Source organism: Protopterus annectens, chromosome 13.part0 (assembly GCF_019279795.1).
Source record: "Protopterus annectens isolate FY-2018-M chromosome 13.part0, PAN1.0, whole genome shotgun sequence".
NCBI lineage: Eukaryota > Metazoa > Chordata > Ceratodontiformes > Protopteridae > Protopterus > Protopterus annectens.
This window is the reverse complement of record NC_056747.1, coordinates 1,001,257,486-1,001,271,391: the sequence shown is the minus strand read 5'-3', so window position 1 is coordinate 1,001,271,391 and position 13,906 is coordinate 1,001,257,486. Positions and strand designations below refer to the sequence as shown.

Sequence of the window (13,906 nt, the reverse complement as noted above, 5' to 3'; positions counted from 1 at the left end):
GTGGAATTTAACATTCCCTATTACTACTGTATAACTTTTTAAACATCTTTTATTGAATTATCACTTAGGACACAAGCAAATATACAGTTATATAAAAGAAAACAAACCATATTAATATGTTCCCAGATGTAAACATTATATACTACATATATTCTTTTGCATAATTAGTATCAAAACATTACATTAATTAATTCCCGCCATCCTTTAGACCTCATTCCTCCTCCAAAACATTATTCTACATGTATTATTCCTTCAATTTTCAAATTTTTATGTAAGTTGCTCCTATCCTTTTCTAAAGAACCTATTTATATTTCTTTTATCTTTGTTAATAAACAAATAATTGTTAAAGTGTGCAGGAACCAAACCAAGGATCTTAGCTTAATAAACTTTTAATTAATTAAGTTATTTTATCTTTGTTACAATATTCAATACTTCAAATAAAATTGAGTTAGACTTTTGATTTTCATTTCCTAGTAATTGCATTTTTTGGAAGCCACCAGAATTAAATTCATCAAGGCCTTACTATGTCTGGACAATTCAGATCCTGTATCCCAGCTCAAAAAATGATTTCCCTAGTTATACCCATTTGCTAACCCAATATTTCTGACAGAGTGCTCTGTAAGAAATGTTTAAAGTTTGCCAATGAATTACACTCCTAAAACATATGTTCCTAGTTATCTCTTTCTTCTCCATCACCCCTCCAACATTTGGCATCTACCTGAGGATAAATTCTTTGCTGTCTGCTTCGGGTACAAAAATATCCATGCAAACAATTCAAGCAAAAATCCTAAGTCTTCTAGACTTTTTGCATATTTGGCGGCCATTCATATGCCCTCCTACTGTTTCCTTGTGAATTGCTTATATTGTCTCTCAACCCAGTCTTTTATAACCTCTTCTGATTGATTCCTATAGTTATCATGCAATATTTTGTATGCTTTACAAATTATTACTTTTTAGCAGCAGCTTTTAAAAAAGCGCTACTAGTACAATCTTTGACTTGGGCTTCCTCTACATTTTTCTCCTTGCCTTTATTCCAATATCAATTCCTGACAGGGAAGGCAATCTCTACCATGCAGTCTAAACATCTTTTTGGCTTCTTCCTATTCTATTATCTTTCCCCCTTAAGTTATTTGCTCCCAATATCTTGGCTCCTTTGCCAGTTTTCTATAGTAAATTCTGTCATCCTCTTACCTATTCTCTGTACCCCAGTTGCAGTCATCCCTAATGGCAAAAGCTCCTTTCTCCATTGTCATGCTGGCTTATTTCTTAGAATAATTTCTGCTACTTTATGAATATAATATTTGGTATGGTTTGCTGTTATTCTTTTTAAGGATCTGCATCCAAAATACCATCTCTCCTTATTTCTTACCCCCCACGCTTTATCATCATCCCTTTCCACTTTGAATTACAGCTTTCTGCTTGCATTATGCATATGTTCCTTTACTGTGTAGCGCTAAAATATCCCTTCAAATCAGGTAATCCTAAAACACATTGCTCCTTTGGAAAGATCAGCTTATCACACTTTCCTTCAAGACTTTATTAATTACTGTCCACAATTTCTTCTCTGGTTGATAAAAATATGCCTGGCCTGTATATAAAGCCAAAGGGACTAAAAACATTTTCACTGTTTGTATCTTGCAATCCATATACTAAAATAAGGGCTTCCATTTTCAAAGTTTTTGTATTATCTTTTGTTTGGTCTCTTTTCATGTATCCTTAGTTGCCATAACAGAATCCCTTTTAATCCATACTCTTAATAATCCATTTTATCACCTCCCCATAAGCATGGGTATTGCTGAACCAATTCATGTTTAGGTACATAGTTTACAGCTATAGTTTTTACTTTATCTTTATTAATTTTGTATCCTGAAAATACTTAAAACTGTCTCAACATATTTCAGGGCACTGAGATTTCCCTTTTCAGTTTTATTATGTACAAAATAATATCATCTGCAAATAAAGCCAACTTTTCTTCATTACCATGACAATTATATCCTTGAATTTCTTACTCCCTTATATTCTTTGTCAATGGCTCTAAATACAACTCAAATAACAAGGGGAGGGGACCACTGCCTGGTTCTTCTGTTTAGACACAGCTTATCAGAGAAGAACCCTCTCTCACTTTAATTTTTGCCTTAGAACCCTCTTATATCCACCTAATTAACCTTATTATATATGGGAATGCAAATGCTACCATTGCTCTACTCATAAAATCCCAGCTTATTTTGTGTAATGTTTTCTCTGCATCAAGACCTACTAACAACATTAGTATTTTCTTACATTCTGCTTACCCATAGGTCATCATTGCTCTATTAAGGTTGTTAAATGTTTTCCTCCACTCCACAAAGCCACAATTATCTTTATCAATTTTGGCAACACCTTTGTCGTTCTTTTAGCTATATTGGATGTAAACACTTTTTATTCATGTTTTAAAATGGAAATGGGCTTTATAGAGATGGGTATTTACTGTCTTTAGGTGTTATAGCTATCACAGCTTTCTTCCAGGATGTTAGTCCTACCCCTCCTTTTAAAATGCTGTTGAACAAAACCTTCCAAATCTTTATTACTGTCTTCCATCCTAGCTTCCAAACTTCAACAAGAAAACCATCTATTCCTGCATACTTTTCTGCCGATTAATTATATGTCATCATTTTTTTTATCTTTTCCGAGCTGTTGAGCCTCATTCACCTAACCTTGGCATACTTAAGTCTTCCATAAATGTTTCCATGTGTACTCTTTTCCTGATCTCCACATTTTTCTGCTCTATACAAATTTTCATAAAATTTCTGAAATATTTCTAATACCCCTACAGGATGCCTCGTTATTGTTCTTGTTATAGGCTCCTAGGTTTGGCAACAATCCTTTCTACTTTCTGTTTCTCAAGTCATTGTTCTAAATATCTTTGTGTTTTGGAACTATTAAAAATAGTTGTTTAATCACAATCTTTCTAAACTCATGCATATTATCCAGATACTCCCTTATTTTTCTCTTTAGTACAGTTGCACCTCTTCTTGTTCTGTCAGCTTCCCCTTTTTCTGCAACATTTTAACATTTGTCAGTCCCTCTAAATAATTCTTGTTACTTCTTAACCATATATCTTTTTTCTTTTATTTCTACCCTATTTTTAAATTCCATTTTTATTTTATTCCATTCTCCAGCAATAACTTCTAAAGAAATGTTTATCTTCTCTAATAACTCTCAAATAACTTCCATTACCCATTCTTTAAATTCCTTTCTTTTTACCAAATAGGTGGGGATGCACCAGTGTCTCATTTTCACTTCATCATCCTGCATTTTTATCCTACCTGTTATTGGTGCATGCTATGAAATACTTATTGGATGTGTGTCAAAGCTTTCAATAATTTGCACATGTTCCTGTAAAAATAATTTCTGTCCAGTCTAGCTCAGTTATTGTACCTTGGGGAATAATAAGTAAATTCTCTTCCAGTTCCTACTACTGAATTCATATCTTCATTACCAAATATTTTCATAAATTTATTCAGAAATTTACCCTCTTTTGTTATGTTTACTTTTCTAGGTCCCCATAAACATCATCACTGTTGCAAATCAAGTTCCAGTCCCCACCTAAAAGTAATATTATTTGCAGAAAGCTAATTACGTCTCCCAAAATTTTCTTAAGCACCATAATATCAGTTTTAGGTGAGATATAAATGCATGGAAGTGTAATCTGCCTGTCTTGCCTGTAGCACCTTACTACCACAAATCTTCAGTTTTTATCTTTTTTCCTGTCCTATCAGTATTGGAACTTCTCAAGTAATTAATACAAGGTCTCCCTTTTCATTTGTCTGTGATATTCTGCTGAATATCTTTCATGAACTACATTCTTTATCAATGTTACATGTTCACTTCTTTCCAAATGTGTCTCCTGTAGTATTGTTATTTCCGCTCTGCATTTATTAAGATAATTCAATATTCTTACCTTTTTGTCTATACATGTGAGATGTGAGACTATTCATGTTTCAAAATAATATGAATAGTGTCACCATTATAAGAAGTTATTTTACCCACCTATTATATGTTTCATCTTTTTTAAATGTCTATTTCCAGCTTTTATATTACCAGCACCCACTGTTTATCAGGTTGATCCTGTATGCAGTTGTTTCTTGTCATCTACATTTGAACCTAGGTCACATTTGACAAGACTATTTGTTTTAATGAAAACCCTAAAACAAACAAAAACCAAATACATCCCCAGTACACCCCCATAATCTATTAACTTAAAACAAGCACACAAAACTATGTACATTTCCAAATAATGAAGTTTAACCGTCCTGATAGGATTGCTCCAAATTGACAGCTGTACCCACAGGCATTACCTAACCTAAAAGGATATTCACATTATTTATGATAAAGTGAATACTACAGCCTGCTGTCCTACTTACACTAATAGCTGTCTGCTCTTGTCTTCCCCTCCTGTATGTGATCTGATTAGAAAGACAGGTTTGGGTGCCAAGCCCTTCAGAGCTTTCAAGTCCACAGATAGAGGGAGGTTGAATTCTGACAGGACAATGCTAGGAACAACAAAAAAATAAGTGTCTACACTCTGGCATAATCAACAGAACAAACAAAGTGGAGCTAAAGGGAGGGAGCAGCTACTATAGCAATGATCATTTGAACATCTACTGTTATGGTGAGTTTACTTACAAAGCTGTATTGTGTTCATTATATTGATCACTGCTGCTATAGACTTAGCTATATGGGTAGATTACCCTTGCTTGCTACATTTCGGAGGTGGAAGAGGAAGGGTCCAGGACCCCCTGGAGAATAGTCCTAGCAAAGCCTGATCTAGACGTAGACAAGGGATCAAACTTGTAATGCCTTCCAAATGTATGTATAGAGGACTAAGCTGCTGCTTCTAGAATACACTTAAAATCCACCCCTTTCCAAAAAGCCATAGATGAAACCAAGACTATGGTAGAGTGGGCCTACCCTGCCTGGAATAGTTTTGTTGTGACGAGTATAGCAAAGGGTAAGGGCCTAAGGCAACCATTTGGAAATAGTCTGTGGCCAAATACTGTAAAGCCAATACAATTTGTCCGTTCTTCTTACTGTCACAAGAAATTAACAACTTATCTAAAGATTAAAAAGATTTAGTTCAAAATAGTACCTGAGTTGTCTGTGGACATCCAATGTATGGGAAATTCCTTTTTCAGTTTTAGGTTCAGGAAAGAGAAGAGAGAGATAAATAGTTTGGCTTAAAGTAAATGTGGATCCCCCTTTAGGCATAAGAGAAGGATCAATTCTCAAAGAAGCCCTGTCTCTATGGAAAATGAGATTGGGTTGACTCACTGCAAGAGCTTGCAAATTAGATACTTTTTTTGCAGAGTTCAGAGTAATTAGTAAAATAGTTTTCCATGTTAAGAACCTCAAGTCAGCTAGATTAGCTAGTTCATATGGAGCAAGTGTTAGCTTTTGTAACACAAAATTAAGATCCAGAGAAGGGACCACCAGTTTTCTTGGATACCCATAATGCAAAATTTTGAAATTGAAAAACAATGAAAGAGGAGGATCCATGGGCAGACATGCTGGAATGGCCAAAAAATTGAATTTGATGGAGGAGTAGCAAAGGTCATAGGATAGTAACTTGCACAGATATTATAAAAACAGAGAACAGCTAGCCCTGAATGGAAGCTGGTAATGTTGTTGGCACTAAATTGAAGAACCTTTCCATTTCCTAGTATATGATTTGCTAGTAAAAGGCTTTATTGCCTCTATTATTACCTGCTGCATATCTTAAGTAAATTGCTGCCTAGAGGAATTAAGACCCCTCTCTTCTAGGCAGTCAGTTGAAGTTGACTGAGGTTGGGGTGTATCAAACACCCCTGATCATGTGTGAGTAGATACATTCTGTGAGGAAACTTGTGGTAATTGTCTCTGGGTACTACCAAAAGAAGGGAGAACCACTGCTGCTTGGGCCAGAACAGAGTCACCACAACAATCTTGGAGGATTCCTTCTAAATCTTCAGAACTACCCTGGATATCAATGGAAATTGTGGAAATGTATACAGCAACAGTCCCGTCTAAGGAAAGGAAAAGGTAGTTGTCTTCCAGGTCTTCTTGCATAGACCCTTGAAAAGAATATTGTCAGCTGATTATTCAGAGAGGAGGCAAATAGGTCTACTTAAGGATTTCCCCAATGGATCAATTCTTGGAAGACCCCTGATCTAGTTTCCATTCATGAGAGTTTGTCATTGTCCTTGTTCTATTCAGCTTGTCTGTGACACAATTTTGCTCTGACAGAATGTAGGATTCCTGTGGAGTGAGACTGTGCAGTGAAGCTAGATGGTAAGCTACCATGACTAGTCAACAAAGGGAGCATGATTGGATTTCCCCTCACTTGTTGATACTGTACATGCCTGTGGTACTGTCTGTAATAACTTGAAGAGGTCTAGGGAACCATAGATGATTCAGAGAGTGGAGTACCTTGACCAGGACAAGCATCTATTTTATATCTATGTGCTTTGGTCTGTCCTTTGTGTCTCATGCACCTTGTACTTTTATCCCTCCTAGAACTGCACCCCAAGCCAAGCACAATAATTATATGGTGACTGACTGCTTTGGAGAGAGGAGGGAGAAGGGGAGACCTGGATTTAGGGAAATTTCCTGTCTCCACCAAGTCATGTCTCTTCTGATAAACCTCAGTACTGGGATTTGAAAAGACAAAAGATGTTGGTTTTGTAAATCAAAGAGACTTCAAATACCACTAAAACTTTTATATGTGGAGTCATACCAGGGATATCATGAGAATCAGAGATGCCTTGAAACCTAAAATCTTGAGGTATGTCCTTGCAGTGACTTAAGTCTGAGTGGAAAACCTTAGAAGCAGATTTAGACATAAATTAATTTTTTTCTGTGGAAGAAAAAATCTTTGAACTGAGGTGTTTAGCCGATACCCCAGGAACACAAACCAGGAATCCCAGCTTATGTAAGAAATCTCTCACTCAAATAAGAGAATCCTAACACTTTGAAAACATTCTACAGAGATAAGTAAGTCATCTAAAATGGGGAAAATGGCTACCCTGTAACCTGCCATGAGCTATAACTGGATCTAAATGCTTAATTCTGCTTTTCCATGTAAGGAAAATATCCACCTCATAATATGAAGGCTCTTCTACAAGGGCAGTTGCCATCTCTGGGGCGTATTGAAGGATGTGATCTCCAGATCCATTTCGGAAGTAGCTACCTGGTTCTCTGTTTAAACATTTACCAAACATTTCAAACCAAATGTTTTTTCTAGAGCTAGGGGCTATTTTCACCAGGACTGTTCTACAGGGCATTCTGAACTCTGGTTCAACTCCATCTGCCATATCTTCACACTTTGACAATCATCCTCTCAATAAGGAATACTGCAAGAGTGATCATATGATGATGACCAGTAAATGTTTTACTAGATCACTGTTGCAGTACTAACCTCTGTTCACCCCTCTAAATGATCTCCCTGGCTGGGTTGGGGTATCCTTTCTCTTTTATTTATCTATTCTTGATTTTCTCTATGACAGAACAAGACTGTTCATCCTCCCATTCTAAAGGAAGAAAGCTCTGAGTTTTGTCATGTCTATACATTCATGTTATAGTTTTCATGTCCACTCATGCTAAGGGTGGATGTACAGCAAACAAATAAGGAAACTGAGCTTTATATACAGACTGGACATATAGATATCCTCAGTAGATAAGTCCCATCTGTAAGGAATCCTGCAACAGTGATCTATTCAAACATCTAGTGTTTCCTTAAGTTGCAAACAGAACTGTACCTTCTTCTGCATTTCCTGATTTTTTTTCATAAATTCAAGACTTGCAGTTATAGTTTTAAAGGCTGTAAAATTGTTGTTCTGTAAATGTTTTGCAATAATTTGGAGCTTTTCTCTCAAGGCCTCCACTGAAAAGGGACTTCTACTAAGTCAGACTTTACCAGTAATCAAATGTCAATAAATAAATAAATAAATAAATAAGAAAAAAATCACAGGAACCTTTACTGCCCCAGAGACAATCTACAATGAAAGACAAAGAAGAACCAACCTTTGAAAAAGTAAGAACAGCACAACAGAAAAAAGAAGTCAGAGAAAGCAGTAGGTTCAGATGAAGTTATGGCAGATATGGCCAAGATGTTGGGTGAGATAAGGGAGAAATTGGTCCTGGAGGTTTGCATTGCAGTAGTGAGAGAAAGCCTATTCCCAGATGACTGGAAAATAAGTGTTTGTGTGCTAGTTTATATGGCTAAGAAAAGGGGACATTCACAGCTGTGGGCAGTGCAAAGGTATTAAATTCTTGTCATGTTGCTTGAAAGTGCTGAAAAAGGTGACTAATAAATGAATGGACAGAGTAATAGAGAGTAAGATGAGAGATAAGCAGTCTGGAGTCAGATCAGGATGCAACACAACTGCCCTGATGTTTGCTGTAAGAAATAGTCCAATCAGGCATTCTTAAACTTGAAGAAAGCATGTGATAAGGTCCAAGAAAGCTGATCTGTGCAGTCCTGAGATGATCTGATATCCCGGTAACACTGGGATAGCTACTGCAGGTAATGTGCAATGATCCAATGACACAAGTATGAACCATGCTCGGTGTGTGTTTGGTTCCAAGTAGGAGAGGGCATGCATCAGGGTTCAGTTCTGAGTCTATGGATGTTCAACTGGTGATGAACTATATTAGCAAATAGGTTGGAGGAGACAGATCAACAGAGATACAGTATGTAGACAATGTGGCACTATAAGCACTCTGAACAGTGACTCCAACAAATGATATGGGATCGAATGACAACCTGAAGGCACACGGAATGAATCTAAGCAGAGGGAAAGCAGTTGTCATGCCAGACATGGAGAAAATCAGGTGCTGCACACGGAATGAAACTAAGCAGAGGGAAAGCAGTTGTCATGCCAGACATGGAGAAAATCAGAAGGAGCTTAAAACTGAGACAGAATGGAAAATAGTTTAACAGGTTAACAATTTCAATTATATGGAAGCGTGGAGCTTGAGGAAAAGGGAAGTCTGAATGAAGATGCAAATGCTAAAATCAGAGGTGCTGCAGCCAGCTGCTACACAGTGCTGGTTTATTGTGTGACAGAATGACAAAGAAGCTAAAAAATAAGATATATGAAGCTGTTGCGTGACCAGTACTTACATGGCATGGACACCTGGGTAGTGAAGGCAGTACAGCTGCCTTCACTACCCAGGTGAAGGCAGTACAGCTGGGGAAGCATGACTTGATAGCATTAAAGTGCCTGAAATGGCTGGTAGAATGCATACTATGGAAAAGACAAAGAAATGAGGGCATCACAGCAGAAGCCAGAGCAGCCCTAATAGTAGTAAATGTCAAGTAGAACAGATCACAGTGGTTTGGTCACACATGCAGGAAAGCAGAAGACAATTTGCTGAAGAGGATTTTGGAGAGACAAGTCGAAAGTGAGAGGAAAAGAAGATGTCTAGCCAGAAAATTATGAATTGTGTCAGAGAAGATCTGCAATGGTTAGGGATCATGGTCAAAGAAAGTAGAAGAATGGTAGGAAATGAGGAAGGTGATGAGAGCTGATGCAACACCACAATCTGATGTATAAAAAGGTGAAAAAGGAAGTTGATGATGTGGATCATGATGGAAAATGCATTTCATCAGTGACAGTGTGGTTTGTTTTAGGTGAAAAACATTTAATTTGACATTTTTAATACATACACACACACACACACACACACACACATTATATATATATATATATATATATATATATATATATATATATATATATATATGTAAAGAGAAAGAGAGAGTGCCACAGTGGTGCAGCAAATAGTGTTGTCTTCTCCATGGTTTTCTGGCTTAATTCTTGGCTGGGGTGCCCTCTGTGCAAACTCTGCATGCCCTCCCTGTGTTTGCGTGGGTTTACCCTGTGTGCACTGATTTCCTCCCACATTCCAAAGACATGCAGTAGGTGGATTGGACACTTCATATTGGACATAGGTGTGAGTGTGTGGTGTGGAAGAACTATTGTAGCAGGGTCAGCCACCCAGCAGTGTAAACCTTGGATCTAGATGACTGTCACTGTTAAATGTACAGAAATGGGAAAAGAGGTTGTGGATGGATGGATATACATAGATCTAGTAATAAACAACAACTGACCCAAATATTGACCTTTACAAAGTCGACCACAAAATGTCAACTTTGCAAATACTAACACTCTGCTATGCATGTGTCAAGCAAAAATATAGGTATATGCAAACAAAGTTAAGAAAAACAATCTTAAACATAATTTTTTTCAGGGGAATCCCCTGTACACCCCTCACATGGGGGGGTTGCAATCCCCAAATCCCCTACTAATTAAATATACTAAATCTGATATTGCAGAATCTTGGGGAAAAGACATATTTCCCTACTCCGAAAATTGCTCAGTCTTGCATACCTGTTGATCATCAATTTAGTCGATCAAATTTTGTTGGCTAAACAGATGTCAATCTAAGGTAGTCCACAATCAACTTCATTAGACCCATATGTGCGTATGTCTGTATCTGTGTATTTATATATATATATATATATATATATATATATATATATATATATATATATATATATATATATATGTATGTATGGCTTTACTTCAGATGATCGAAGTAAAGTTTCAAAACTTTGAACATCATATGGCCTATGGCCATATGACCGAAGTTTTGAAATATTGAACTTTCTGAATGGAGATCGCTGTACAGTGTGGAAAAGGAAATGTATGGTTTTCCTAGCTGTAGTGTGATCTCAGAGTTGGTACATTTAATTAGCAGGGGGTATGGGCGTGCAGGGGGGCTTGCCACCGTGCAAAACATAAAAGAAAACTTTTTTGTTTTTATTTTTTGTTGTATTTGATGTTCAATGTTTCAAAACTTTGGTCATATGGCCATTGTTCATATGATGTTACGTGAAGTACTTGGAACTGCATAGTAAACTTTGGAACTTGACAAAGATTGTCAAAAGTAAGTTTAAATGATTTCCTTTACTGCTAAAAGTTCCTTAACATAAATGTTGGTAACAATGTTTGTAACTGCATTATACTGATAAAGTGGTATTTTATTGTTTTTTCTCAGCTTATCAAGCATGCATCTGCCGTGGTCAGCTTTGATCATCATTTGGCTTTTTGTTAGCCTATACATAGACCAAATGTGGCCCCAGTTCTTATAGCTGGCATGATGAAAGGGTACAACAGTAGTCTACTGTCATTGGTATGGTGTGCTTTAAGTGTGGCAACACTCTGTAGACACAGAAAGGTGTTATGGCATTTGATGTGTGGGAAGAGATGGGTAAAAGAAAGATGCTGGTATAATTGTTCTTCTTTAGCCTGGAAAGAATTGTTTAGGCATTGTCCTCATCCCCCATTGCAGTCTGTAATTCCTTTCTATACTCTGTCCTTCATCATGTTTTGCTGGTTTTTTCACAGCATGGGCTACAGAAAGGCACAGTTCCAGAAAGAATAATAATGCTTAAAATGTGCTCCTTGTGAGAGTTTCTCTTAAACAGCTAACACTTTTCAGAAACATATCTTCATAAAATATGATTCATAACACTGTTTTACATTGTGTCAAAAAATCCCTTTCTGTCACAGCTGCATCCATCAATTAATTCATAATGCAGTGAAGAAGACAGCTACAAGCTGTTTTTTACTTGACTGAAACACAAAAGCAATCCTTTGACATTAGTAATAAGTATATATACAGATCAAACAAAATGAGAGTCTAGTGCCTTTCTTACTGCAGGGAAAACAAAATCAGATTACCATTCAAATTTTAGGTTACAATTGGAATTCTATACTCATTTTTTTTTTTCAAATGTCTCCTTCTGAAACTAGTAGATTGGAGAGCTGTGCTTATAATCAGTGCATTACTGTCCTTTGCCTTAGTCTGGAATATAACTTACTCTCCCCATCTGAGACTGAAGCTCAATTTGCAGACCTTGCAAAATACGATTCAAATCAGAGATCTCACTCTTAAATGATGACATAGCTGCTGTATCGCTGGAAACCGACTTGTTCAATTCATTAGCCTAGAAAGCAAAGATTTGTCCTTTTATATGGAGACTTAAATACAACATTATTGTCACTAAACAGCATAAAGCAAATAGATAGCAAATTGTTTCTCAAGATAAGTAATATTTCATTAACATACAGTATAACATTATTATAGTAAAGTATACTGTATATTTTTCAAATTATATTATTCTCAAAAAAATGAGGAAATGTTTCCACAACTTTCCATGATAAAATATAGCTACCAATTATGTAGTTCAAGGATATAAAAAGTTATGCAATTTAAACACTTGTTTTTACTGTGTGTGTGTGTGTGTGTGTGTGTGTGTGTGCGTGTGCATGTGTGTGTGTGTGTGTGTGTGTGTGTGTGTGTGTGTGTGTGTGTGTGTGTGTGCATGTAATTGAGAAGGACAGAGAATGTGTGTGTTCATGTCAGCATTGCTATATAGCTATGGCTACAGTATACACAAATATGTATATAATATGCACACACACACACACACACACACACACACACACACACACACACACACACATACTACACATACACACACACATAAAAACTTCTGTATGGGGTTCGGGCACCTAGGCAGCGAGACATTTCCTTGTGATACATTTGACTGGGGACACATGGCTGAAGTGACATTCAGCTGCAGAGAAATATGACTGTTTGCAAATTCCCTGTGGGCAAAGAGAAGCATATGCAGCCATGCCCACAACTTCCGTAATCAAATGAACAGGGGTTAAACAATGTCCATGGTCCTCAAGGGAACATGAGACAGCAGGCAATATGGCAGGTATCAGCAGCAGGCTGGCCGAGGGCATGTCATTGGCAGTACAAATGCAGTGCACAATGGGCAGTGACTTTATAACTGGAGTGTGTGGACCACTACCCCCTTCACAGTGTCTAGGGAACATTACCTAAAACACATACTGGGGAATAAATGTTTCTACAGCATCCTGCAGGATTTCCTCCATGCTGTAGTACACTTTTACATGTTGTAGTTACATAAGTATGTACTGTACACTAAGCACAATACTCATTACTTCTTCTGCTACCATTCATTTGGTAATTAAAGCTGTAAGCATGGCAGGGTGTGCTTCTCTTTGCCTGCAGGGAATTTGCAAACAACCATATTTCTCTGCAGCTGAATGTCACTTCAGCCATGTGTCCCCAGTCAAATATATCACAGGGAAATGTCTCGCTGCCTAGGTGCCCGAACCCTACCTAACTCTCTTTATGTAGGACAGTGCCTATTTAGGTAGTTGTGTCATGCAAAAAAGCATGAAAATGACAAAAAACTGTTTCCTAAGTTTCACTTATTGGCTGCATAAAACAATTATTTTTGTTTCGAAAACACATTACTATTGCACAAAACAACACACATAACTAAAGTGAAGTTCAGCTCTTTGCTTTGGTTGTGGGTATGGTTTGTCCTGCAAAATCTAACATTTCTAATGCCCCACTTTGGGTATCTGAAAAGCTGGCATCTCTATAGTCAAACATAATATACATTTTTGTTACATGTGGTGGTAGTATATTAAACATGTTGCATATGCCTGTGCAGGAAGACATCTGCACAAGAAAAGTGTGCCTATTTATTTGCCTACTAGTCAGACTTCTTCCTTTATTCTAAAAACCTTAACACTATGTGGTTTTAATGTCACACAGCTTTTAAAACACATTGTCAAGTTTTATGAAATCATAGATAAGGGTTTTAACAAAAAATTATACTGCCTAGTTTAAGACTAAAGCAGTTTTTCAGTATGGTTCTATTTTTAACTCATATGTATTCTGCCTTACCAGTTACCTAGGGGAAAAAAAAACAGAGTTATAGCAAGGTCAAATAGTGCCCTAGACAATACCTCCATTTGGGACCCTCCCAATCCTA

The 13,906-nt window shown here is 36.9% G+C and overlaps 1 protein-coding gene across 1 annotated transcript in view; it reads right to left on the bottom strand.

Moving 5' to 3' along the window:
- The window catches only part of LOC122788073 (keratin, type I cytoskeletal 19-like), a 154,571-nt gene that overhangs the window by 39,390 nt on the left and 101,275 nt on the right, over window positions 1–13,906 (bottom strand). Inside the window, exon 5 of the mRNA XM_044054996.1 lies at window positions 11,906–12,031. Within this exon, the coding sequence (XP_043910931.1) occupies window positions 11,906–12,031 (126 nt within the window). The remainder of the gene's footprint in view (window positions 1–11,905; window positions 12,032–13,906) is intronic.